The sequence below is a fragment of the Phoxinus phoxinus genome (assembly GCF_949152265.1).
Source record: "Phoxinus phoxinus genome assembly, chromosome: 10".
Classification (NCBI taxonomy): domain Eukaryota; kingdom Metazoa; phylum Chordata; class Actinopteri; order Cypriniformes; family Leuciscidae; genus Phoxinus; species Phoxinus phoxinus.
This window is the reverse complement of record NC_136885.1, coordinates 14,759,836-14,785,810: the sequence shown is the minus strand read 5'-3', so window position 1 is coordinate 14,785,810 and position 25,975 is coordinate 14,759,836. Positions and strand designations below refer to the sequence as shown.

The following is a 25,975-nucleotide window of genomic DNA, read 5'->3' as shown; positions in this document are numbered from 1 at the left end:
AATCCCTCCATCTCCAGTGGGGAATAATGGCATGGCATAATAAAGCATGCCTGGTCTGACGGCCCAAAATATCCACATTTAAGACACACAAACTCAAATCCCTCTCATCTCAGCTGCACCTGCTCTACATGTTTGGTATGTGGGTCATAAGAAGGAGTTTTTTTCCCCCGTCTTCAATAAGCTGGGCTATTCCTGCCCGCAGCAGTGTCAAGTGCCCCCACACGGATCTTTTCTAGTCCAGAACTTGGCACAAAGAAGATAGGTGGCGAGTAAACAAGCTAATCATGTGATCCTTTGGAGATAAACAGCTTGTTTTTCTTTGACAAGTTCAATCAAGGGTTTTCTTCACAACAGTGAGATCAAACCAAAGCCACATTGAGTTATGTAGATGACACAGCATTGAGGACCTCGGGGAAATTAAGGATTACCTTTAGCAAAAGTGTCAGTTCTTGTAGCACTCACAAAACAGCCTTGTTTTGGTTCATTCTCTCTACAGCGCTAACCTAAACCTTTGACATATGCCAGTCAAGCATCTCCCATGAAATCCAGGATGTAGAACAACCAGCATCTTTGTGTGGCTCCTGTTGTGTGCCTACATCTAATTGAGACAGACAGGAAGAGGGGGATGGGACCTTACACGGGTGCGACCACATATAGAGTTTGGAATCCAGCTAGCAGGAAATACGTTTTAAAAGGTTTAGGCAATGGATAAGATTAACACACATAAAGGACGGGTTATCCCTGACACTTATTTGGCTTTCGGTAACATATATTAATATGATTTGACAAACATTAAAATTTAAATCTCTGTGAAGCGGTTTATTTCCGAAATTTTGTCACTTCAATAAGTTATATAATAACGAATTACGAAAATTTTGTATTTAAAAAGTCATGTTGTGCAACCAACACGTTGAAACACAAAGACAAAAAACATAAAACAGGCAATTATATCATTGAGTGTCTGCCCAGGTCAAAAAGTATCTGTGCAAAAATAGTAAAATATTGTTAGAGTTACTGTACGTTCACACCGCCGGGGGCGAGAGCGTCAAATTGGCCGGAAGCCATTCATTTTCAATGAGAGCCGGCGGCGAGCTCCGGCGAGGGCGGCGCGGCGCGTCTTGGATACCAGAGAACACAATACTGTAAACTTTGGTTCCGACCACATTAGTTCCTAAGCAAAATGAAGGAAAAATTTATTATTTCTGTTGCGGGTTTCCCATTATTGTACGACGTGTCCCTGTTTACATACAGGGACATTAATAAAAAGAAAAAGGTGTCTGAAATTGATGGTGTTTTGTTACTTTCACATTTAAAAGATTTGAATAGGTTAATTTATACCCTACGTGTGGCCAGTATGCACAAAATAGGATACTGATTCATGTTCACTTCTTATTTGCTTTGCGGCTCCTTTAAATAAAGTTTTTAAAAAATCACGCATTCTAAAATCTACGTCAGAGCGCTAGAGAGTCCCCGAATCTCACGGCGTCGATGGCAGGGCGGCGAGAGCGAATTTTGTGTGAACGTACAGTGAGTAAAAAAAATGTTTTACATTGAAAAATATATTTTAAAATTAAGATGTGTACACAAAAATACAAGAGTATTACTTGATGGTTACACCACATGACATTTTCATAGTCATTAAATTGAAACATTTCGTAAAATGTGTAACGTTTTTTCAAAACCGCACAAACCCAATATAAGAGACATTTCTAAAAAAGGGTTTTAACAAGATTTTCCCTCTCCTTTATCCCAATAATCAATCAATAATATGTTATTGATCTTAATAATAATGTAATGGGACCAAAGCAGGTCATATTTGTAAGTTTTCCTAACAGCAACAGCTCAGGCCTTTTTCTTTTTTTCTTTGTTGGGAACGTTTTTTCAGCAGGCTGTTTGGATTCCAGAATCTTCCGCTCCTTTTAGTTCTCAGGATATTGGCTGGTTTCAGTGGAGCGAAGCAGAAATTGATGTCTCTTTCATGTGTCCATAAAGAGCTTATTTGAACAGAACAACCTACATAATTACCTTAGATTAGTTTACATTTGGCACACACAGTCTGCATAATTTGGGATTAAACCTCCATTGCCTGATCCCTAAATTATGTAAATACACAACATGCCAACCCATATGGTGAAGCATTTAAGCAGGTATAATTGTTTACCATCATAATTCAAAGGGACACAAAGGGGAAGGAATGTAATGTCATTTCCGTGACTTAACAGCACAGTTATGAACAGTTCGCCCTTTGCAAGAACTCATGACTGGCCGGCCAAGAGGGAGTCATAACTCACACTAATACTGACTTCCTACGAGACTCCCTCCAACACTGAGTCAACAAACCTGTGGTGTTTTCTTGTGAAGAGTCAAGGATTTTCGAAATTATTAAAGCCTCTTATATAGCTGAAAATTATATACCTTTTAGCGTGTTAGGAGTTTTGTGGTTCAGTCGCATGCTATGAGGGAAAGAAATCCTACTGTGGAAATCTACTCTTCATTTACTGTACTTAAACTATCCATGAAATAAGGCAAGTACGGGTATTATCTCTCTCAAGGGATCCTGTAATTCTGGGGAAAACACTCTAATCAGACCCCCTCCTCAGTGCAAAAAGCAATGACTTGTGAGCAAAGCTACAAATGATTAGTGTATGTGCAACGCACATTTTGGCAATATCACAAAATGATAGTGGGAACGGATTGTGAGTGACTCCTTTTTTGAGAGAGAGAGAAAAAAAAAAGAAGGATTTTGAGAGGCCAACTTTTAGAAACCTACCTGTCTTCCTCAGAGGAAAGTCGTCCCGGGAGTCCTGTGGGGAGGGCAGGGAGATCTTGTAGGAGGAGGACGCGCCTCCCAAAGGAGGTGAACTTTGCTCCAGAGAGGTGTGATGGGAGGCCCTGAACAGAAAGGAGATGCAAACTGAACTCCTGAACTTACCTCACAGTCATAAATACAGCTGACAAGCACTTCTGTGCTCTAGTACCATCCACCTTAGTATCACTTTACTGATTGTTAGCTAAAATCGAGATTTTCTTACTTTGGAAAATCTGAACAGTGCTTCCAGTCTTGCTTTATTTATTTTATAAACTGTAAGTACATTTAGCTTTACCTATATTTAATATAAAACACTACCCTTAAAAAGTTGGTGGTTTTCCCTGTATAAACTCCTAATTAATGCTTATTGATAGTAATAAGGTAGTTGCTGTAGTGGTTATTTTTAGGTATTGGTACCAGTAAACAGCCAATATGTTCATTATATGCATGCTAATTAGGAACTAGTTAATGGTTTGAGTTTTGTGCAGGTAACTTACGTGTACCACAGTTTGGTCTGGGGGACCCCATTTGACATGCCTTCTTTGGTGGATTTACTCAACAGAAACTCTTGTAGTTTCTGCTTGACCTCGGTGCTGGCCGCTGCACCTGTCAGACCAGGAGACGCACACAGAGAAATCATAAACATCTTGGGGTTTAATCAAATTATATTTAGATTTACAATGCATGCAATACAACTGAGACATTCCTGACAGAGCTCAGCTAGGTCTCTGGTTAGAGTCACTGTAAACAGAAAGAATGTTTGCAGAGTTTTGGCTTCATTTCAAGGTCAGTAGAAATGATTGTATTACTGCCACTCCCAGACACAGCAGGATCAGCCTCAACTCAAACAATAGCATCTCTCCTCCACATTCACCCACACGCTCTTCTCAAAAGTTCCAGTTCAGATGCCTATATAGTATTATTGGCTAAATACTTTTGAGCACCTTTAAACAAATGAAGGAATATCTCCCTCTTCTGGACAGCAGGAGTGAGGCACCATTTAAGGATGTTATATGTCAAACTTCACGAGCAAAAATTAAGTTCTGATTGATCTGTTTATGGGTCAATCTTGTGAAACCTGTCCAGAACATTCATATTCAGTCATATTTCCCATTAAAAGTGAAAAGACAGAAATAAGAGATTATGTCATGCGTATAGAAAAGGGATCCTATAGAAATTAAGTCTATTGAAATAACTATCTAATGGTCCAATCAAATTGTATATTTGTTTTTATTGCACTATGAGATGACAAATAAGCACATTTCCCCCAAAATTTTAATCAATCTGTAATGAAGTAATGATATATTCACTCCTTCCAAATTCTATATATTATTTATGCATATTTATACATATTTGTTGTAAACCCCATTTATATTAAAGGGTTTACAAATATATTAATATGTATAAACAATTTGGAGAATTTGGGAATATATGTATTCTTTTAGGGAAAATGTAACCTCTTTATTCACCCATATTTGTTTTATAATGTAAACATTATTGTTAAAATTTTAACTTATATATAAATATATACGAAGTTGCATTGGTCACATTTACCAACATTTTATCCAATTACACACAGACATGAACTTTACCTTTCCCTCTGTTATTTTTTATGTTGTTTTTTCTAGAACTTTTACCCTCTATTATATTTACTTTTTAATTTCATTTGTTAAATTTTTCTTAAACAAATCTAAACTGGCGTACTAGATCTAGTCGTTTTCTGTTGTTTTTTTGTCAGTTTCATCCTGTGTTGATCAACACTTTGAACATGTAAAAGACCCAGACGTCATTTGACTGATGCCATTTTGATGAGATTAGACACAGACAGGTTGTGGAGTGTTTGAGTGTTGTGTGGGTGATGATCGTGATGATGAGCTCTTACTCTCTCTGCTTCGCTCTCTGTTGCGGAGGACCAGGACTTGTTGTTCACGCCGATGCCTCTCCAGTTCTCTCTCCTGACTCTGTAGCTCTAGTTTCCTCTCTTTCTCCAGCTGCTCCTGTTGTTGCTTCATGACATGTAGTTCCTGCTGCAACTGAGAGGCAGATGTTCATTTCACATTTATTTATCTAGTTAGACTGTATTTCACTTCTCGCTTTTTGCGTTGTATAAACTCAGTATGTCAATAGGGTTGTGCTGTTACCTTCAAATGCTCCTGTATCTGGGCCTGGTGCTGGCGAACCAGGTTCTCATGCTGTTTCTGGAACTCACTGATGAGTAACTGTTTCTGAATCTGCTGCTGCTTCTGAATGAGGAGCAGCTCTTGTTGAAGTTGTCTTTCCCACACAATGGGGTCCGAAGCAGAACCCTGCATCCTAACGTCTGTACGCAAGTCCAACGGGGAGCCCGGATCAAGAGCCAGTGGAACCTCTGGCTTAATGTCCACTGAGAAAAAAAGGGGTGAGAATGTATTTAGTACAGATGTCTTCACATGTTTTGAAGGGTTATTATTATTAATCATTCAGAGATATTGTAACGATCAGGTATGACAATTTTTAGAAATATTACAATTATTTTGTAACAAAATATGGTCTTGAAATTCATAATATTTTTAAAACTTTTTTTTTGACGTGGTGCAACCAAAAAAGTAATGTGGTCCAACCAACATGCATTAAAATGTCTTTTTTTTAATGACAAGGCAAGAATATAATATGTCATGTGGTGTAACTTTTAACCTTGAAAAATGTATTTAAAAAATATATAAAATATAATAATGTGAATATATATAAAATATGAAAATAAATAGTGATTAAAATGTGTACACTCACAGGTATTTAAGATATGAGGAAAATATGCTACTACTTTTTCACAAGATAGTTACACCACATGACATTTTTAGAGACATTACAATGTAAAAAATAAAATAAATAAAAATCTAAACCGTATGAAACCAACATGAATTCAAAGAGTACATAGAATGAAGTTATAGAATTGGCCTTAAGCAACCAACTACATCTCAAAGTCATCAAGTATGTATGGTCCCATAGGATCTTCTCTGATTCAGCATGCAGAGATACAGTAGAGAGAGTGAAGCAACTCTATTTTATTTTTATTTTTTTGCAGTATATAAGAATCCCAGCATGTATAATTACAAATGTTATTACTAGCCATGATTTGATCCAATGTGTTCTACTGACTCCTCTGGTCTTTATGGAGACTGCAGTGCCACAGTTTGTTATGTATGTCACAACATAGTTGTGATGTTTGTGTTCCTGCCTCTTATTCCCCCACCGTTCTCCCTCCTTAGAGCCATCATCACACCTTCACCATTATGGAAAATTGCTGCTGTAGTCTTCAAGCTGTGCCTCATTACAAGTAATACAACGGGTACAAAAAGCAGAGGACACCCCTAGGGCCCCAAGAACTATATATATCCAACAGACAGTGAAAATCAATAGCAAGCCTGAAACACAGAGGAGATGTTCATCATGAGAGAATGTGTCTCTTCTGAAAGACGAAAAGCAATTACTTAGAGATGGGGTTTGGAAAGTGCGCGTACGGACAGAATGTTCTATGGGTGTGGAGAAGAAAGACAAAGAAGTTTACAGAGAGGCTAGTCAAGATGTACTTATGGTTCAGTGAATCTAGGCTCCACATTTAGGAAAAGTACTCGCTGAAGTGGTTGTTACACAATTGGGAATGATGTAACATCAGGAAGCCCCACACAGAAAACAATTCACTTTAAGATCATTTGAGTAAGCAAGTGCCAGGAAACATGTTTTTCCTCTTAGTCAACATGATGGATGGCTAGATGGCTGGTTTTTAACGCGCATTTTAGTACACAATGTCAATGGCTGATAAACTGCACAGAATCAATAACTGAGAATATGGTTTAAAAAAATTGTTCTCCAAAACCTGTATCACTCTCTTTCTTCTGTAAAACACAAAAAAGATACTGTATTTTGAAAAATGTCTTATTTTTTTTTTGTCTGTGCTATAAGTCAATGGTGTTGGTCCCTGTCTTTGATTATGTAGACAAAACACTTGAAATATTCATTAAAATATTTTCTTTTGTGATAGAAAGATACATTGAACAGATTGTTTTTAATTTTATTCAAATAAACTTAATTTGCCATGTTTATCCAATTGATTTGTCCAATGTATTTGAATTGACTAAATGCCTAAATAAATCAAGTTACTGAAAAGTTATTCAAGTTCAGATTTGGGAGTAAGTAAAACTCAAAGAAGGCAGTGCAGAAAAAAAGATACAGTACATAATATAATGATTTGATGATTATTTACAGTGCACACAGATATAAATAGAACGAAAGATAGAATGACAGATGGAACAAATAAATGAAAGAATGATAGATAGATAGATAGATAGATAGATAGATTATAGATAGATAGATAGATAGATAGATAGATAGATAGATAGATATATAGATAGATAGATAGATAGATAGATAGATAGATAGATAGATAGATAGATAGATAGATAGATAGATAGATAGATAGATAGATAGATAGATAGATACATAGATAGATAGATAGATAGATAGATAGGATTTTAGTTAACACTAGATGCAAGAGACTGGATTAATTAGCTATGTATCTTTAATCCTCAGAAAGCTTGTTATTGGCATAACACACTACCACCTGTTCAATGCTCTCTCACACACACACACACACACACACACACACACACACACACACACACACACACACACACACACACACACACACACACACACACACACACACACACACACACACACACACACACACACACACACACACACACACACAGAGGCAAAGCCTTTAAAGCATGAATTATATCCATGAACCAGTGTCTCTTAAGCCTGGAATATTCCCCTAATGAGTTGCCATAGCAAGGCAATTATTGTGACACGCGCAGCAATTCACACATTAATGGTGAAGCATTTCTATGCTTTTTTGGTTGAACATAATGTTCTTCACCATCATCAAAAATGTCTGCATGCGCACCCGCTGATTATAAATAGCAACATAAAAGCAAGTGGTGCAATCTTACAGACTATGACAAAACGCACACCCAATCCACCACCCAAACCGGCTGCCATGGCAACACTGGGGACATCATAATGACTCCTCTTCCTGCAGATATTGAGCTCCGCTGTGTGGTGTCTCCTCCCCGAGAGCACCCATGGATATTATATCATCCCTTATATAAGACAGAATACACACACACACACACACACACACACACACACACACACACACACACACACACACACACACACACACACACACACACACACGCGCTCCCTCTTTCTGTCGACACTCATACACGTCGGCTATGCCTGTCAGCTCCAGTAGAGCTCGAAGCAAGCGTTTGAAGCCAACTTCTGGGTGTTTAGCAAAAATTCACCTTGGTTTGTAGTCGTGACGGCACTTCTTGGAAAAGAGCTTGAAGAGACATTTGCGGCTCTCTGTAGTGAGGACCCTAAGCATCCTGGAATGATGGGGGGAATATTAATTCTGACTTGAGAGAGCTCTTCACAAAGAGCAGCCTGTTACAGCACTCACGGCGTCAGCCAATGAGCTTCTACAATGAGTCACAGGCATTGGGCTCGCTGCCCTAATGGAGCTAAAAATAGCCTCAGAAACACCTGCTGGCTTGGAGCGCTCGCCACGGTGATATCTCATTTATCTTATGTTTCCCTGCTTGCCCTCCCCGTTACCGTCATTAAAAAGATACACTTTGATCGACCATCCAACCGAGCTCTCGGTGAAGAAACCTCAGGTCAACTCAGCGGGCAGCCGGCGGTTTAGAGATTAAGAATGGCCAGGTTAGACCAAATGGCCCTCTGGATAACACAACTTAACCCTGTTCCAGGCAGCGTGACATCATTGCGACACATTGTTGGGAAGAGAAGCTTTGACGTCATCGAAGGTCAAAAGACGTCTTCTAACGTGAACTATTAGGTCTAAGGATGGAAACTGTGAAGAATTGAATGATTCCAGATTACTCGTCATGGTTCTGGTTCCTCAACAGTTACATTAACCATTCTTTTAATACTTTTTAGGAATAAATATTTAGGGGGGAAATTAAATTCCACTGCTAAATGAGATAAATTAATTAATAAATGTCAAAAAAATTGTTGCAAAAACTTTTTTTGTTGTAAAAACGACTTTTTACACTGTTAAAAAAAGTTGCTGGTTAGTTAAGTCATTTCAACTTAGATTACATTAAACTGACTAAAAAAAATTTTAGTTGAATCTTGTATAACTGTATAATAAAAAGTATAATAAAAAGTAAAGTGCTTAACTTATTTTTATGAGTTAAAGCAATGTAAAAACAAATGTTGGCATAACTTATTGATATATATTTTTTATAGTATATGTTGCTTTCTTGAGGAAGCACAAACACTATGCAATAATGCATCTTAATTATGCATTAAACAGCAATAGTAAACAAATAAAAAATGTGGTAAACATCTTTTTTTCTTTTTTTATTACTGAAAAAACATAAAATGTGTATCTTAACACTTTGTATGAACAACCAGCCAATTACTACACTGGGTTACACTTTATTTTTAAGGAGACGCTGTTACAGTGTAATTACATAATAATAATGAATCACATGTACTTACTGTAGGGTTAAGGTTTGGTTTAGAGTGAGTTGCATGTAATTATCCATAATTTACTGGTAAAAATAGTAAATAAAGTGTTTTGATTAACTATAATTATATTATTGTCAAAAATATCCCCGTTCACACGGATCCGCAAAAACGACTAAAAAACGCTGAAGGCCTATTATGCTGCCAGGCCAGTAGTTGGCAATGTCACTTTATAAAGAAACACTACGCACCAATAGACCGAACACGTAATACACATGCACAAAATTGCGCATGACATCACTGTTTTCACAAATTCGCATTTTTGTACAGTATCGTTTTCAAAAACTTGCAGTTTGAAACCCGTTTTTAAAAAAAATTTGTTTTCAGGCCCCCAATATGGTGTTGTCGTGTAAATGAACTGCCAAAAAACGCATCAAAATTTTCAGTTTTTAGTTGAAAATGGTGTTGTTTAATTCACAACAAAAAACTGACTCACTAAGAGTCATCCGTTTGTGAATCAGACTACACTGGTTGCCCTGAATCGCAATTCACTTCGTTCAGGAGTCGCACTACACTGAACTCGTAATAACTGAACTGGCGACAACGTTGCCAAAACGATCCCCGTTCACACGGATCCGCTGGTTGTTCCATGCTGTAGATTTTTATGCACTGTTCGGCTGTGTTTTAGTAGCTACAGTATCGCCATATTCATTTTTAGTACAGAAAGCATGTTTTAGACCATTTAGCGAACCGAACATCAACCGTCTCTGTCATTGGATTAGGTCAATATTGATTGAAACCACTGTGCTTTCATAACTTATTGTTAAATAAACGTAGTAAATGAAGCAACAGGTTGGATGCCGTAGAACCGCAATGACGTGCGTGTTTTTCATTCTATTTTAATTAGGAAGGCACTTGTTGAGAGTACAGTGGGAAGCGGTCCATTATTGCATCACCTGACATCATCACTAAATCAATGTTATGAGACAAAACATGCTCACACCTTGTGTTTTGGCCTCGAGCCTCCGCGAGAACATTATGTGCAATGAAGCCAAGAAGAGCTGTTGATGTATTAACGCCAGTTGAGCTGAAAAGAGAGTCGCAAACCAGCAGTACCTGGGCTAAATATAACTGCATTTCTGAGCACACTCTTAATATAGGGAATGTGTGAAAGACTGTCAAACGTGTGGAGCCATCTGGTAATTTTAACTCGGGCAAAAATAAAAGCACCCCGTCAAATTTATGTAAGCTAGGCGGCCCGCTCCCGCGCCCTTAACCCCCCACCACAAAATTTCAAGCACCTTAGCTTTCATGAACTGTCTTCTTCAGTTGTGGTTTTACTTATGAATTCTCAACTGAACGGTATGACATGAGAGGAGAATTGTGGTGCAGATGTGGCACTGAATCAGTAAACACAAGTTCGAAGACCGTAAGCACCCCGTTTTATTTTTAGCAGGAAGGGATGACAAGCATCCTGGCCTGTGTCCAAACGGTTCCCTTTCCCCCAGAGGGCCAGACCCAAGGGATATGGTGACACATCTGCTGTACTACATTTCCCATAATCCCTTGAGCAATGCATTTCTCATAGACTACAGATTACAGAGATAACCAAAGCGTCGAGTTTGTAGTGCTGCATCCAGCTACAAAAGCAAACCACCCACACACAGTTAAGTGAAAAAGGTACTAAATTAGACTCTTAATGAACCGTCTATACATGACACTTTTTTTTGGGAGAAATGTGTCACAATGATTTGCTACCTTTTTATTTGAAAGGAAATATACTTAAGTTTAAATTGGCTTGACAGAGTCAGTGGTAATGTTGAATAACTAAATGAAATTACATGGTTCATGGCATTTAAAAATAATAATAATACATAAATAAGCTCATATTTTAGTATGCTTCAAATGCGGCATGTATTAACCTTTCTTGTAGTGAGACTCGCCTACCCTTCGCATCGTTTATGTACAGATAACAAGCTGCAAAATAATCAGGTGCCCTATAAATTAGCCTCCGGCACAGTTAAATGGAAATCTATTTTTTAACCTCTGTTGTCAGTAACAGTTTTTTTATGTTTGGGTTTTTTTTTATGTTTCTTAGCAAAAACAGGGTGATGCTTTTTTGGCTGTATACGCTGCGGTGACTGAGTGCTCATTACGGCTGATGTTATTCTGAGCTGCAGGCGTGTCTAAAGCAGGAAACGCTGCTGTATTTTTAAGTAGAAGCTTATTCCTCACAGCAAAAACAGGACAGGGGAATCCAGATCATCCCATTCAGCAAAAAAAAGATGTTTTCAGGTATATTTTTGGATGCATTATAAATATGGGGGGAGGAAATTCCACACAAAAAATTATCAGAAAAATATACAGGTAAAATATAAGTGTATAAAATATTAATTACTTTTCCTGCTGTATTTAAAAATAGCCCCTTCCCCCGACATACATTGTATATTTTATTCAGAAATGTGAGGGTTTAAATGAAATATATATCAACAAAACATATTTTCATTACATATACATACGTACGTACAAACATACACACACAAATTTTGGGTTTCCATGTTTTATGGGGAAATTCAGACATAATGTTTTTTTTTTACAGTACAAACTGTATATTCTATCCCCTAACTTTAGTTCTAAACACAATCCTCAAAGAAATCTGCATTTCTACATTTTCTAAAAAATAAAAACATAATTCACTGATTTATGAGCTGTTTTCCCCTCATGGGGACCAAAAATGTCCCAACAAGATAGAAAAAAATTATAAAATACACACACACACACACGCACGCAAACATAAAAAGGCACCATAGCACATAAAACTCAAGTTTAAGAAATGTGATCACATCCATAACATTAAGCATCAGTGAGAGAGTCATTCCACTCATAATGTTGCATATTACATTCATAATAACAGCCCAATAAAATGTTTAATTTTCTACTGTCTAGTTCTCCATAGACCGCACGATCACATTACTTGCTTATCACTGTCATTAGCATAATCCGAAACTCATTTTTTAAAAGTAAAATAACCTGGGGTCATAGAGTGAAAGGCTACAGATAAATATTTATCATATTTTTTTATATTAAAAAACCACAAGGATGGCAAACTGCACAAATCAAATTTAAATTGTCACTAATTATCACCTACATTAAGGGACTTCTTGCTCTGTGAGCATAAAATTGCTGCAAGTGTATTAGAATAGATTTATGAGTTCTGTACACTTGAGACACTGTGTTTCGTTTTCAAATCAAATAAACTATAAATATGTTCCTCCAACGCTGGCTGACAAGATGATTTTCACCTGTTCATTCAATATATTTATTCGATTCAACACAATATTTAACCCTCTAAAGTGTTCGCTTTAAACCACATAATCAGAATGACTATAACATTTGTTCGAAGACTAGCTTCAATGGTTTAAAACTGACAGTGAGCGCACATTAGCATTACAATAAACATCTTCCGACAGCAGCATTGCTCCCAGATTTCTGCCTCGACTCTAAACACATATTTTCAAATAGCTGTTTCCTTGAGCTCGGTTAGTGTTACAGAATAAATCCTTAAGTCTGCACTCTTAAGAAATGCTTAACTTAACCTATTTGCCTCGGTTACCAAAACACAGTTCATCTGATCGTTGATCACACAGTGAAAAGATCACAATGTTAAGAGAACTATTCAGTTCAGATAGGCTATTTAAATTTGGCAGCGATACTATTTGCATCGAGCAGAACGACAGAAATGAAACACAAAAAGAAGAAACAGACTTTTTTTAAACAAGCAGACCCTCGTTAACAATAACAGATTTAAACCCGACTGCATATCACATGACGGTGACAAAACTCTCTGTTAATAACTGTTCCACTGTACGGTTATATTAAGAGTATGTGGAGATGGTATGATGGTGAAGCGCCACGGTGGCTAATCTTAGCACGCTAATGCTATAAGCTGAAAATAACATACTAATAATAGCTGACCCATAGAGCGTGCAACAGGCCTGCCTGCCTCACTCGGGTGGCTGTTGTTTAACCACATACTTCTGTATAATGCCTCGCATGCCTGAAAAGGGCTTTCACTGGACAGATGAGCATTAATTGAATTGTTTGGTATCAGAGTTTTGATGGGTGGAACGGGACGCCCTACTGACCTGGTTGGTTGGATTTAGCCTCCTAACAGGTTGCTCCGCTGAGCCTTATTGAAGACGACAGCTCAGTCTTTCTCGTCTTTGTGCACATTGCACGAAAATTTGGTTTTAATAAAACCCCAAAAAGTGTTCAATGTGGCCTATATATAGAACCTAGGTTTCTTGACTCATTTTGTGAAAAGAAAGTTTCTATAAGAGAAATGTCTGTGTATTACTTTCATGTTTAATGGGTTATTTCATTTTTTTTCTAGTGATAACTTATGTTTCATTTATAATATTTAATTAAAATGAAAAATTTATTACAACAAAATGTATTAATTAAAACTAAATCCATAAAGTGATGGGAACCCCTAAAAGGTTCTATCTATGAAGTGCCTGACAGAATCCTTTAAAGTTCACTTTCAAAAATAATTTTGCTGATAATTTACTCACCCCGATGTCATCCAAGATATCCATGTCTTTCTTTCTTCAGTCGAAAAGAAATTAAGGTTTTTTAAAGGGAAACATTCCAGGATTTTTCTACACAGAATGGACTTCAATGGCAACCATCTATCCCAATGTTCAAAAGAAGGAACAAATGTCCGTCTCAATGCAGCTTCAAAGTCTCTACACGATCCCAGTCGAGAAATAAGGGTCTTATCTAGTGAAACAATCGGTCATTTACGAAAAAATTTTTTTTTATACTTTTTAACCACAAATGCCCGTCTTGTACATCTCAGAGATGCGCCATGCGTAAATATGTATTACGTCATCACGTAAAGGTCACGTCATCTATCCAAGTTATTTGTCTGTTGTTTGTCTGAGAAGTGCGAAAAAACTCCATCTCATTTTCTCCTCCAACTTCAAAATCGTCCGACATCTTTGTTTAAATTTTTTTTTATTTTTTTTTTTTATTCGTGACCTTTCCATCGTTATGATGTAATACATCATGGCGCACGTTGTACGATGTACAAGACGGGCATTTGTGGTTAAAAAGTGTATTTTTATTTTATTTTTTAGAAAATGACAGATTGTTTTGCTAGATAAGACCCTTATTTCTCGACTGGGATCGTGTAGAGACTTTGAAGCTGCACTGAGACGGACATTTGAAACTTCTTTGAACATTGGGATTGATGGTTGCCATTGAAGTCCATTCTGTCTAAAAAAATCCTGGAATATTTTCCTCAAAAACCTTAATTTCTTTTCGAATGAAGAAAAAAAGACATGGATATCTTGGATGACATCGGGGTGAGTAAATTATCAGCAAAAAAATTTGGGAAAGTGAACTAATCCTTTAAGGTTCTATATAGAACCTTTTTTTGTCTAACAGTGTATATTTAGAACGGCGGGATTGCATTATGCTATGCTTGTGCTGATTAAAAAATTCAGTGAAATATCAGCTATGTTGCAACAAAGCTGAAATCTAGGCAGACGATCTCCTGCGGTTCTGCAATGATACGTGCAAGAGAGAAAAATCAGAGGTGAAGCAATGCCCTCCACCCTTCTTTCAGGAACTGAAATGACTCCATCTGTCTTCTTATTATACATACACACCCCCCCACCCCCAATTCACCCCAACTTTCATATCATGGATTTCCCAGAACACCACATTCTGAACCGGTCAGAGGTTGTGAGAGCAGCTTTATGGCAGCAACCGCAAGTCAGAAACAACAGCAAAGAGCAAAAATGAGTAACGCTCAAATTTTAGACAATAAAGCAAACACACACTCGCTCAGTGATGTCAGACCCGAGCTCTCAGCAAACAGTGTCAGGTCAAAAATAGAACGGGTTGATTGTCTTTGGCAAATGCAAAAAGTAACGCGCCTTTCATGTAGACAGCGTATTTCTCTCAGGAAGTTTCCTCTCTCCTGAATAAAAGGCTAAAGTCGCATAACATCCTGTACGCGTTCTGCTTTCATGCCCATTATAACCAAACCGTTCTGCCGAAATGACGTCTGGCGGGATAATTACACATACCTCAAGCCGCCTCCCTGTTAGTTTAGTGTTTAAGGTTAAACCAACTAATACACATCCACAGAAGAACGCTGCTCTCCTGAAAACTTTCCCCTCAGAGATCATTACAACGTCAAAAACACAATCTTACAGTGCTCGAAATCGTGCAACCCAGCGGGACAAAACTCTCTTGATGATGCTGCCACAAGTTTAGGATGTGATCCTTGCTATCTCAACACAGGAAATACTGACAGAGATCTAAAAACCAGTCACCTGAGTTGTTGACGTTGTGCATATCAGCGTTGTGAGGGGTCAGAGGCAGCCGGTGTTTCCCGATGCCGTCTGCAGAGAAACAAGAGTCGGCCTCGTAAATGGTCTGGAGCATTAGTACTTCAGTTAGCAGCACATCGTCTGCCAGCCCTGCTCTTCCTGTATTGCTGTCAGCTTGTCCCCTCCTCTTCTCTCGGTCTCTCTCTCTGTGTGTTTGTCTCTCTCTCTCTCGCTCTTTCTCAAGAGACCAGGAACATTCGCCCCTGCCTCCTCCTCCTCCTCCTCCTCCTCCTCCTCTTAAGCGACACCCGAAGAGTGACAGAGCTCTCCCTCACTAACACTAAAAAGCTTCACTCCTCCTCTGCTCTGCTCATCTCTTCGATCCTTCTCCACCAGTCGACACCTAAGTGGCTCTGAGAATCAGCAGGAGAGTCTCTCACACTCTCTGCGCTCTGCCTTCCTCTTGTCCCGACAAAACTGCTTGTTATTTTCTCTCCGATGTGTCAGATTCACTGTTTTCTGTCCTCCCTCCCTCTCAAACAGGTTTTTTTTTTTTTTTTTTTTTTTTTGTCCTCCAAGGTGGCTCTCCGCTTCTTCAGAGTTGCAGCTCCTGTTTCTATCTCTCTCTCCCTCTCGCTTTCCGTCAAGTTGCTTGCTGCAGAGAGGAGGAGGCTGATTTGCATGTGAATCAACAAGAGCATGGCCCACAGGTGACAGAAATAGAACAATGGCCGGCTCGGGCTATAAATAGGTCAGGCGCGGTGCGGGGATTGGAGCAGCATTGATGCGTTTAAAAATACCACACCAAACACAGCTGTGGCCCTCATCTACAGCCAGAAGGCATGTCTCTGTGTCTATCTCTCTTTCCGTTTTAGTATGCTGTCATTCTTTATCTCTTTTTCTCGTTTTCTTTCTCGCTCCATCTCTCTTCTATTATCATGCTTCTGGCCTCCATAAAAAGACACACAACCAGTTTTTTTTCCTTTTCCTGCAGATATAAATATAACCTCCCTGCATTTTGCTTGACATGTTGCTGTTGCTCTGAGCCGCAGCGCTGACACTCTCGCACGGTTTCTGTGTTTCGCACACAGAGAAAAAAAATGCTAAATTAAAGGTTGAGAACAATGCATTTCAGATCTTGCATTCAATGCCATGCTTGGTGTATTGTATTGATTAAAATATGAATGTGCATGTTGCATAAGGAACTGCAAAGGCACAACATACATATCCACTCTATTTATAACAAAACATATTTTACAGTCGGATACTAGGGGTTTTCAAAATATAAAGGCAGCTGTTTATTAAGATTTGTGAAAACAGATGTTAAATATGATTTATTATTTAATATTTAATATTATATTAAATATGAAATCATATTTTAAAAATATTAAATAAATAAAATCACACTGTTTTCTAAATTAAATAATCAGCTTTAATATTAATATACTTTTTATTTTATTGTACTTTTAAAAATATCTTCAACACATTTGATTAATATCATAATTGTTAACATGTTAACTTTGACAGCCATGAAAATATATATATACATACATGTTTTTCGATTTATAATTGAAAAAGATATATAAAAGAGGGACAAGTGATGGGGGGGGGGGGGAGATTAAGATTATAATTAATTATATTTAGATGGTTCTTTGAAGTTTCCCGAGAAACTTTATGTTCGCTCACAAAATTGTTGTGCTCCTTTTGTGATGGAAATATGAGGTGGGAAGAACAATATTTTAGCGAACAAACGCAAAAGTATTGAAGGATTTTTACCCATCTTATATTTTTCATCACCTTCCCCTTAGAGGCTTAGAACCTTTTGACTTCATCAAAGTTCTTTAAAAACACATCAACACACTGTCTTGAAGAACCATTAATGAAACTGCAAGCCAAGAACTTTATTTTAAAGAACCATAGCAACTCAAGAACCCAATACAGCCAAAAATGTATCTTGACAAGACAGGGTTTCTTGAACCTGAGGTTCTGCACTAAAGAACTTTTATTTTTAACAGTGAACTGTATGCAATATTTCATTGCTAAGCGAGAACTACTTTCATTGCCAAGTACAGTTCTCAGGAGAACACATTCTTTCCTAGCTTGTGTAAACACCAACGCACGTCTAAGCTGAATTTGTTTAGCTTGTGTTTGTGTGTGTGGTCATTTGTGGAGCAGGTATGTATATTGAGGCCAGTGTTGCTATTCTTCAGCTGGCCAAATGTGTTTAAGATGAATTAGTAGCTCAGAGCACACAGGGGGAGCCATCTGTGTGACAGTCAAACTTTATTTAAAACTCTCACTCCAATCCCAATCACTGCTCTGAACTCTAATCCATATTTTGCTTTATTGTAATAACTTTTCCTGATACTTTTTTTAAGACAAAACTGATTCTTTCTGACATTAACCATTCAGAAAATCCAGGTTTGCATATTTCACTTCCTCGATTAGATATGCAATCTTTTTATATTGATGCTATTGTTATATTTACAGTATACTGCCAACTCCACCAACATGAAATTTGATGCTCTGTTGGAATTTCTTATCACTTTCATCTTCCATCTCATTTTGCCTCTATTTAGGATGCATCCCCAATGCACCAGCCTTAGGCTTCTTGTTTTTTTGTTTTTTTTTACACAAACTACTTACAGAGAAAGAAAGAAAGTAATAATGATAGTAAGCTTTTTATAGTAGAAATCCTACTAGAAATCACAGCTAAAAAGTTTAGTACACTTCCATACTTTGTATTGCATTAAAGCAGCTGAACTGTAAAGCATTTACAATTTTTGCCAAACCAGCACCACAAAAATATTTTACGTGTCTGGTATGTAAAACAAACTGACTCATAGAGATGAACCATATTAAAAGCTTCCTCTTCGTGAAGATCATATTTGTTATTTTTGCACCATCACCAGACTTTATGAGGCAAATATATGGAAGCTTGTTTCCGCCACAGAATGAAAAATCAAAAAGGTAATTGCGACTTTTTATCTCACAATTCTGACTTTTTCTCTCACAATTGCGAGTTTACATCTCGCAATTTTATCTCAGAATTGCGTTATATAAAGTCGCAATTGCGGGTTATAAAGTCAGAATTGCGTGATATAAAGTCGCAATTGTGTGTTATAAAGTCAGAATTGCTTGATATAAAGTCGCAATTGCGTGTTATTAAGTCAGAATTGCTTGATATAACGTCACAATTGCGTGTTATTAAGTCAGAATTGCTTGATATAACGTCACAATTGCGTGTTATTAAGTCAGAATTGCTTGATATAACGTCACAATTGCGTGTTATTAAGTCAGAATTGCTTGATATAACGTCAAAATTGGGTGTTATTAAGTCAGAATTGCTTGATATAACGTCAAAATGGCGTGTTATTAAGTCAGAATTGCTTGATATAACGTCACAATTGCGTGTTATTAAGTCAGAATTGCTTGATATAACGTCACAATTGCGTGTTATTAAGTCAGAATTGCTTGATATAACGTCAAAATTGGGTGTTATTAAGTCAGAATTGCTTGATATAACGTCACAATTGCGTGTTATTAAGTCAGAATTGCTTTATATAACGTCACAATTGCGTGTTATTAAGTCAGAATTGCTTGATATAACGTCACAATTGCGTGTTATTAAGTCAGAATTTCTTGATATAACGTCGCAATTGCGTGTTATTAAGTCAGAATTGGCTTACTTTATAACACGCAATTGCGACTTTATTTCACGCAATTCTGACCTTATATCTCTCAATTCTAAGAAATAACTGCAACCATTGGTGAAAGAGAGAAAAGAAAACTGTAGTACCCTAGCAAGTTGATTTGCTGATGTTTAACTCGGTTATCTTTGTATATTTGTATGTATGTTTATGTATATGTAGGCCCACCAAATAACTAATTTCCCAGTCTGAAGCTTAAAAGCATTTGGTCACCCAAACGCTACGTGCTAATCATGCTAATCAGTGATGACCATCTCATAACACTGAGCATTAAAAGAGTTGGGTTTCACTTCCTCAAGCATAATGGCTAATTATTTTTTTTAGGATGAGCTCAAGGGGAGTTTGAAACAAGCATGCTTGGAAAGGCTTACTGATATTAGTAAATATTATAGCAAGAGCTTAAGTACCTGTAACTCAAGTAATTAATGGCATAAGCATGCATCTATAAATAGCGCATAAAATATATACAGCAGCCTGGTGTCTTTATGAACTCACTGAGCTAGTCAGTTAATGGCAGTTTCAACTGCAGACATACACATTAAATCAACTGCACTTTACATGAAGGTTAATATCCAAGACAACCAGTTAATTAATCTATGGTTTGAATTTGGGTATCGAGAACTGGTTCCACTTTAAAACCAGTTCTAAAATTCCAAGGACCATGGATTCGATAAGACACTCGCATTTTGATTCTGCTTATTGTTTCCATTTTAATGTAATTTTAAACCATTCAAGTGCAAGAAGACGCAAAAGAACTCATCTATAGTCTTTGACTCAATAGGGGTTATGTGCAACAAACTTCAATATTCTATAAAACAGTTTGCATTGCTTCTGGTTCAGGTAGCCTATGTGCTTTGATAAATACCACAAATATAATTTTACTTAAGATACTTTCAAAAGAGCTACCAAAGATGAGCATAATCGATGTCCATCGCATATAAAACACATATCTGAAAGTGTTTTTATTTTATTTTTATTATTCTAAAATAATATTGAATTTTATTATTTTATATTTTATTATATAAAATAAATATTTAGATATTTAAATAGGATAAATCACCAACAATAAAAATAATGAGCTAGGTTAGCGGATCGCTAGTCCGGTTATCTAAGTCCATAGATATCACCGACGTTTGTTCACGTGACGTTCGGCGTACAGCCGATTCGCCATTTTTGTTCATGGTATTCAGCTGCAAAATAATTTTGCTAAATAATACAGAATAAATATGTTTGATGTCTAAATGTTTGATTTCATTTTATTTAAACTTTTTACCTTATTGAGATCAAAACAATGAATAGATACGCATCGGAATCGATAAGCAGAACCGGAATCGCTAAAATTCAAAAGATACACAACCCTAATAATTATGCCAAAGGAAGTCATAATTATGACATAAAAATTTGACTTAATTTTGACTTTTGTCTTTAATAGTTGTTTTTGGATGTCATAATCTCGATATATAATACATTTGTTCCGCAGAAGAAAGTCATACAGGTTTGTACAACATGAAGGTCAGTAAATGGTGACTTCTGAGTGAACGACCATTTTAAGTGTGCATCTTCATAGTCTGTCATAGGTGATCGATTTAGATCACCTCAAAGACTCCATCTCCTCTCCATCTAAAATACTCTTCGCCATTTACTTACAGATAGCCTATACACTGATATTTTGTACATTACTTCCCCTGCTGGTTTTTGAAAGGAAAGGGTATGTATATTTGTGTCCATAAAGAGCAAGTAGCCCTGATAAATGGACAGGGGAAAAAAGCTAAGTGGCAGGGGGCCAGTTATAGCTCATCCACGTCAGCACTGGCCTTTATTCGTTCTAGTCTTATTAAAGCATTTAAGTGTAGCGTCAAAGTGTAAGCTGGAGTTACACACACACAGACACAAATATGCCTGGCCACTGCTGTCACCTCCAGGACATGAGCTGGATCAGACAAAAGCTCCTGTGTTTTCTGAATTTAAATGTGAGCTAAATGGAGAGCTCTCAACAAAACAGGGTAATAGAGAGAAAAGGAGAACAAGAGAGCACATCAAAAGGAAAGGTCGCCACAATGGGCTTTGTGTCGCATCACAGACGGCACCACATCATGCTCTGCATTTACACAGGCAAAGGGTGATGGAGTTCAGTTTTTATATAGATTTATATGTTACAGCTTTTGCATTAGAAATACATTTGACTACATGAAGTAACTCGCATACGTACAACAAGACTCAATTGCATTATGTCCATACATTTCCGTCCAGGCACATTATCATTTTTTCTTTTCTTTTAAGGGCACCAAATGTGTTTACTCTGAAAGCTCTGCACTCTTTCTTTGGTTCCTTGCTCTCGCCTCGTTCCATATAAAGGCAGCACTGCATTAGCTGTCCTCCGGGTGAGCAAATATTGCTCTTTAGTTAATTAGATCAGACTGCAGCGTGTTTTTGTTCCATACTGGATGATGACCACTTTGTGTGGGAGTGGAGGTGTCAGTTCCAGAGTGTCTGCTCACTTGTTTTTCTTTGCTTCAAAGATCTGTATCTTTTATTTTTTTGGTCTGTCTATCTCTCTCTTCTTTCTCTCTGCAATTCTTAGATCCAATAAATGGATTACGTGCACTGTCTGACTAAGAAATTATACTTTTTCATTAATGGCTTGGGTGTAGGCTATGTGTGAGAGAGACAGCTGTACTTTTGAACACAAAATTGCTAAAAACAAATATCAAAAGAGATTAGCTACACCTGAAAAACAACTCTTTTATGAATGTCTTCAAATGAGTAGCCTGAAAGATTCATAAAGAGAATTAATGTAGTCTATTATCCTCAGAATATGACAGTATAAGGTAGCCTATGATGTAGCCTATAATGATAACAGTCCTTTTAATTCAATAAGATGTAGCGATCAAAGTTATTATATTTGTTGACCTGATTTTCTTAAAACTTTAATAGTATTGAGTTTTGAGTGAATGTTATTCGGAATATTGAGTGAATATTAATATTATTCGGAACATGAATCGACTTTATTTTAATATGATTGAGTTGTAACGCGGCCGTAAGCCATCACAGGCACACTGATATTCAAACAAAAGCTGCACATCTTCAAGGATGATATCGCTTGTAACGTTATACAACTGTTCAACAAACAATAGGGTAATAATGAGTATTGGGCCAACTTACATTTGATGACTGCCAGTTAATTTCTCTAATTTTGTTCCACCAACAGAAAAGGTTACAAAACCGAAGCGAGATAAACCGTCTCGTGTCCCAGTGCAACACACTGAACACCGCGGAGTTTCTTTGAATGAATCAATGTTTTGAACAAATCGTTTGAGTCACTGATTCAATGAGTTAAAAAGTCGCTTGTCGCCACCTACTGGCGTTACGGTGTAACATGCAGAAAGATAAAGGCCTGTGCTGTTCACACCAAGTAAAGTTTTAATTGTTCTAATTCTACGAGAATAGCAAAGTTCATACCAAGGCCATAATGATAACAACACAGAAAAAGAATGCAGTTAGAATCACTGAAGGATTCAGAACGTTTTCCAGCTAATGAACGATAAAAGCATATTGAGCCTATCAGAATCGACTCTATACTTGCTCACACATTTTAGGCAAAAATCTGCAGTGCACGCTACAAAACATTACTGTTTGGCGTCCAACTGTTGGACAATAATGTTTTGTATAGCCTAAATAAACAATAGGCTACCTTGATGTGGAGACACCCATATAATTATAGCCAAGCCAAAAGGTGCTGCCACGGTTGTTCCGAAAATGCAATAATAGCCTATCAATGTCAATACTCACAGTTGGGAATTTCATGTGAGGGAAAAAGATTTTCATAATGGACTCAAGTTGGTTATGGGGATCCACCGCGTTGACTGACAGAAACCTGTTTACTTTGAAATTGACTTCTGTGTGAGCAGTGCTTCATACCTTGCTACACTAGCCTACTGCAAATAGATGATGGACCAAATTTTTTTTTGCATATATGTGACCACACTAGGCTATGCTGCCTTCACATGCTCTCGAAAATGTCCTTTCCATTTCTCAAGTCGTGATTACAAGCTTGTTCAAGCTTTTGTTGTCGAAAAGAACAAGAATTATGAAGGACTCCAGGTTTATTATTTGCTTAATTATTGGTAAATATATATATATATATATATATATATATATATATATATATATATATATATATATATATATATATATATATATATATATATATATATATGCTATATAAGCTATATAAACTTGCTGACAATTCTGTAATTTTAATTCCAAATGGCTACAGGTTATTTTCGCTGTGTATAAAACATGCTTCAAATGATTATTCATATATGTAAATATGCACTACTTTAAAAACAAGACAAGGCGATGCAGCTGTTGTGGAGAAAACGAATAAAGAATACCAGTCACAGCTGCAATCGGGGCTTTATTTCGAATGTCCACTTTATTCAAAAATGAGTAACTTTGCAACTACGTCAACTAACATTCATTAAAGTATTAGTAGACTGTTAGGTTCGGGTTAGGTGTTAGGCTTCGGGTTAGCTGACAAGGTTACTTAGTCAGTAGGCCTAGAATGTCTGTTGGTGGAGCATCAAAATAAAGTGTTATCAAGTGTTATCTGCTTAAAATAAAGTGTTAAGCAGAGAGTCTACAAATATTTGAATGGGAGTTAGTTGACATGTTGCAAAGTTATTTATAGTAGTATGTCTAAAGTGGACCATCAAAATAAAGATACCACAATTGTTCTCCCCAAGGTTCCCAGTGGTCTTGTTGAGAGGGCATTCTTGTCCAATTTTTAACTAACTTGTATTTATGATAATTCCAATAGCACATGAAGACAGCATTACTGACAGTCTGTCTGGAACACGCAAACACAGACAAGCTACTGTACTACCGGACAAGCTTCAGGATAAGAACTAACTGTAATAAAATGTACTTTACTTTTTTTATTTTGTTTTATTTAGTCTACATTGGATACAGTAGTGGGATTTCCGTTCCAGTTTGGTAGGTGGGATGTCCCAACCCGATCTAAAGGAATAACGTAACTACAGTATTTCACAAGGTGGCTATTTTGTATGAATTTGTATAATGTGACTTGTATGAGAATGTACATTTTTAGAAAATAATAATAATAGGCATGCAGGTCTAGCCCTAAATATAACCACCTGGTGCGTAAACATAAAAGGGAAATGAAAATAAAAAATTTACATTAAAAAAATTAATAATTAGTCACCAATTCAATGAGATTGTGTCACGTCTGACATGTGAAGATGGTTTGATTCGTGTGAAAATGGTTCGATAACAGAAACTACTTTTTTCACCTCAGTTTTATTTTTAGTTTACGGTAATAACCTAAGGGGGGAATATTGCGAGCTACTACAAAAGAACAGGGTAATATATTCCATGTGCAAATGTGTTTGTTTACATATGTGCTATTTATGCATGGCTATATGTGCTCCCCTCAGAGTTTCATCATAATTGTTTGTGGCGTTATAAGCGGGATGTACTCGTTCCAGGTTGCCGTTGGCAGAGGAGCCCGGTGCTGTAGGTGTACCTGGAAACAAACGAGAAATCTCTGTTCTCCCCTGGGTCCTGGCTCATCTGGGGCAATACACCTCACAGACACACTGGCAACATTTCAGGTTCACGCTCACACACTTGCATCAGCTCTCCTCCCACTGAGGTTTTCCCTCCTCTGCTCACTACCATGTCGTCCTTCACTAAGACCTGCTCAATCTCTCTCCATGTGAATGTATCACCTCAGTCCACCTCTATCCTCATGCAGCCACTAGGTCGAGCACGTAGAAGCCCAAAGGCATCAGGGTTGTTGACTGGAGGTCCAAACCCAATTAGCATCTCCATCTGGCTGTATTATAGGGGCATGTTTCCGCTCCGTCTGATGATTTAGGCGCAGTTGGCTTTATTAGGTTACTCAGTCTAGCCTCCGCTGGTATTTCCTGCAGGACATTTAGGTTGAGAGAGTGAGAGCACTTTGCGGCTCGGATCAGATAATGTGCAGAAAGTGCTTCTTCTGTTTACTTTATGAATTTCAGTGGAAGTGTCTAATAACGAGGCAAGAAAGAAACCTTCCTAACACACATAAGCCATTGTCAAGGGACTAAATGTACACGTTTTTTAAAGAGATAGTTAAACAAATTGAAAAACCATCATCTAAACATCTATGACTTTCTTTCTTCTGCAGAACACAAAATAGGAGTTTTTTGAAGGTTGTTTCAAGATATTTTGAAGGATGTTTTCCATATACAATGAAAGTCAATGGGGTCCAACATAACTCAAGGTGGGTCAATGGGGTTCACTGACGTTTATTATATAGACACACAAAAAAAGTCCTCTTTAATGTTCCACATCCACATACAAGAAAAAAAAGTCATACAGGTTTGGAACAACATGTTTGACAGAATTTTCTGTTTTAAAGGAAAGTATACGTGGAAGGTGTGACTAACCAAATTTAGATGGAATAGAATGGGCGGTTACTGCCACATCATTTTAGAAAAACACCTTTTTACGTACAATAATCATGCAACTTAATAGGTATGAATAGGAAGTAGGCCTAGCATTCA

General features: G+C 37.2%; 1 protein-coding gene across 6 annotated transcripts in view; it reads right to left on the bottom strand.

The window, feature by feature from the left end:
- The window catches only part of hdac9b (histone deacetylase 9b), a 66,309-nt gene that overhangs the window by 15,096 nt on the left and 25,238 nt on the right, over nt 1-25,975 (bottom strand). Inside the window, exons 3-8 of one of the 6 annotated variants that reach the window (XM_079626521.1) lie at nt 15,697-15,765; nt 8,158-8,241; nt 4,951-5,192; nt 4,692-4,842; nt 3,307-3,415; nt 2,771-2,892 (exon numbers count right to left, since the gene is read on the bottom strand). In XM_079626521.1, the coding sequence (XP_079482647.1) occupies nt 2,771-2,892; nt 3,307-3,415; nt 4,692-4,842; nt 4,951-5,192; nt 8,158-8,241; nt 15,697-15,765 (777 nt within the window). Of the gene's footprint in view, nt 1-2,770; nt 2,893-3,306; nt 3,416-4,691; nt 4,843-4,950; nt 5,193-8,157; nt 8,242-10,352; nt 10,481-15,696; nt 15,766-22,565; nt 22,714-25,975 lie in introns of those variants that run through there. The other 5 variants (XM_079626525.1, XM_079626522.1, XM_079626526.1 and 2 more) reach the window with 5 other exon arrangements.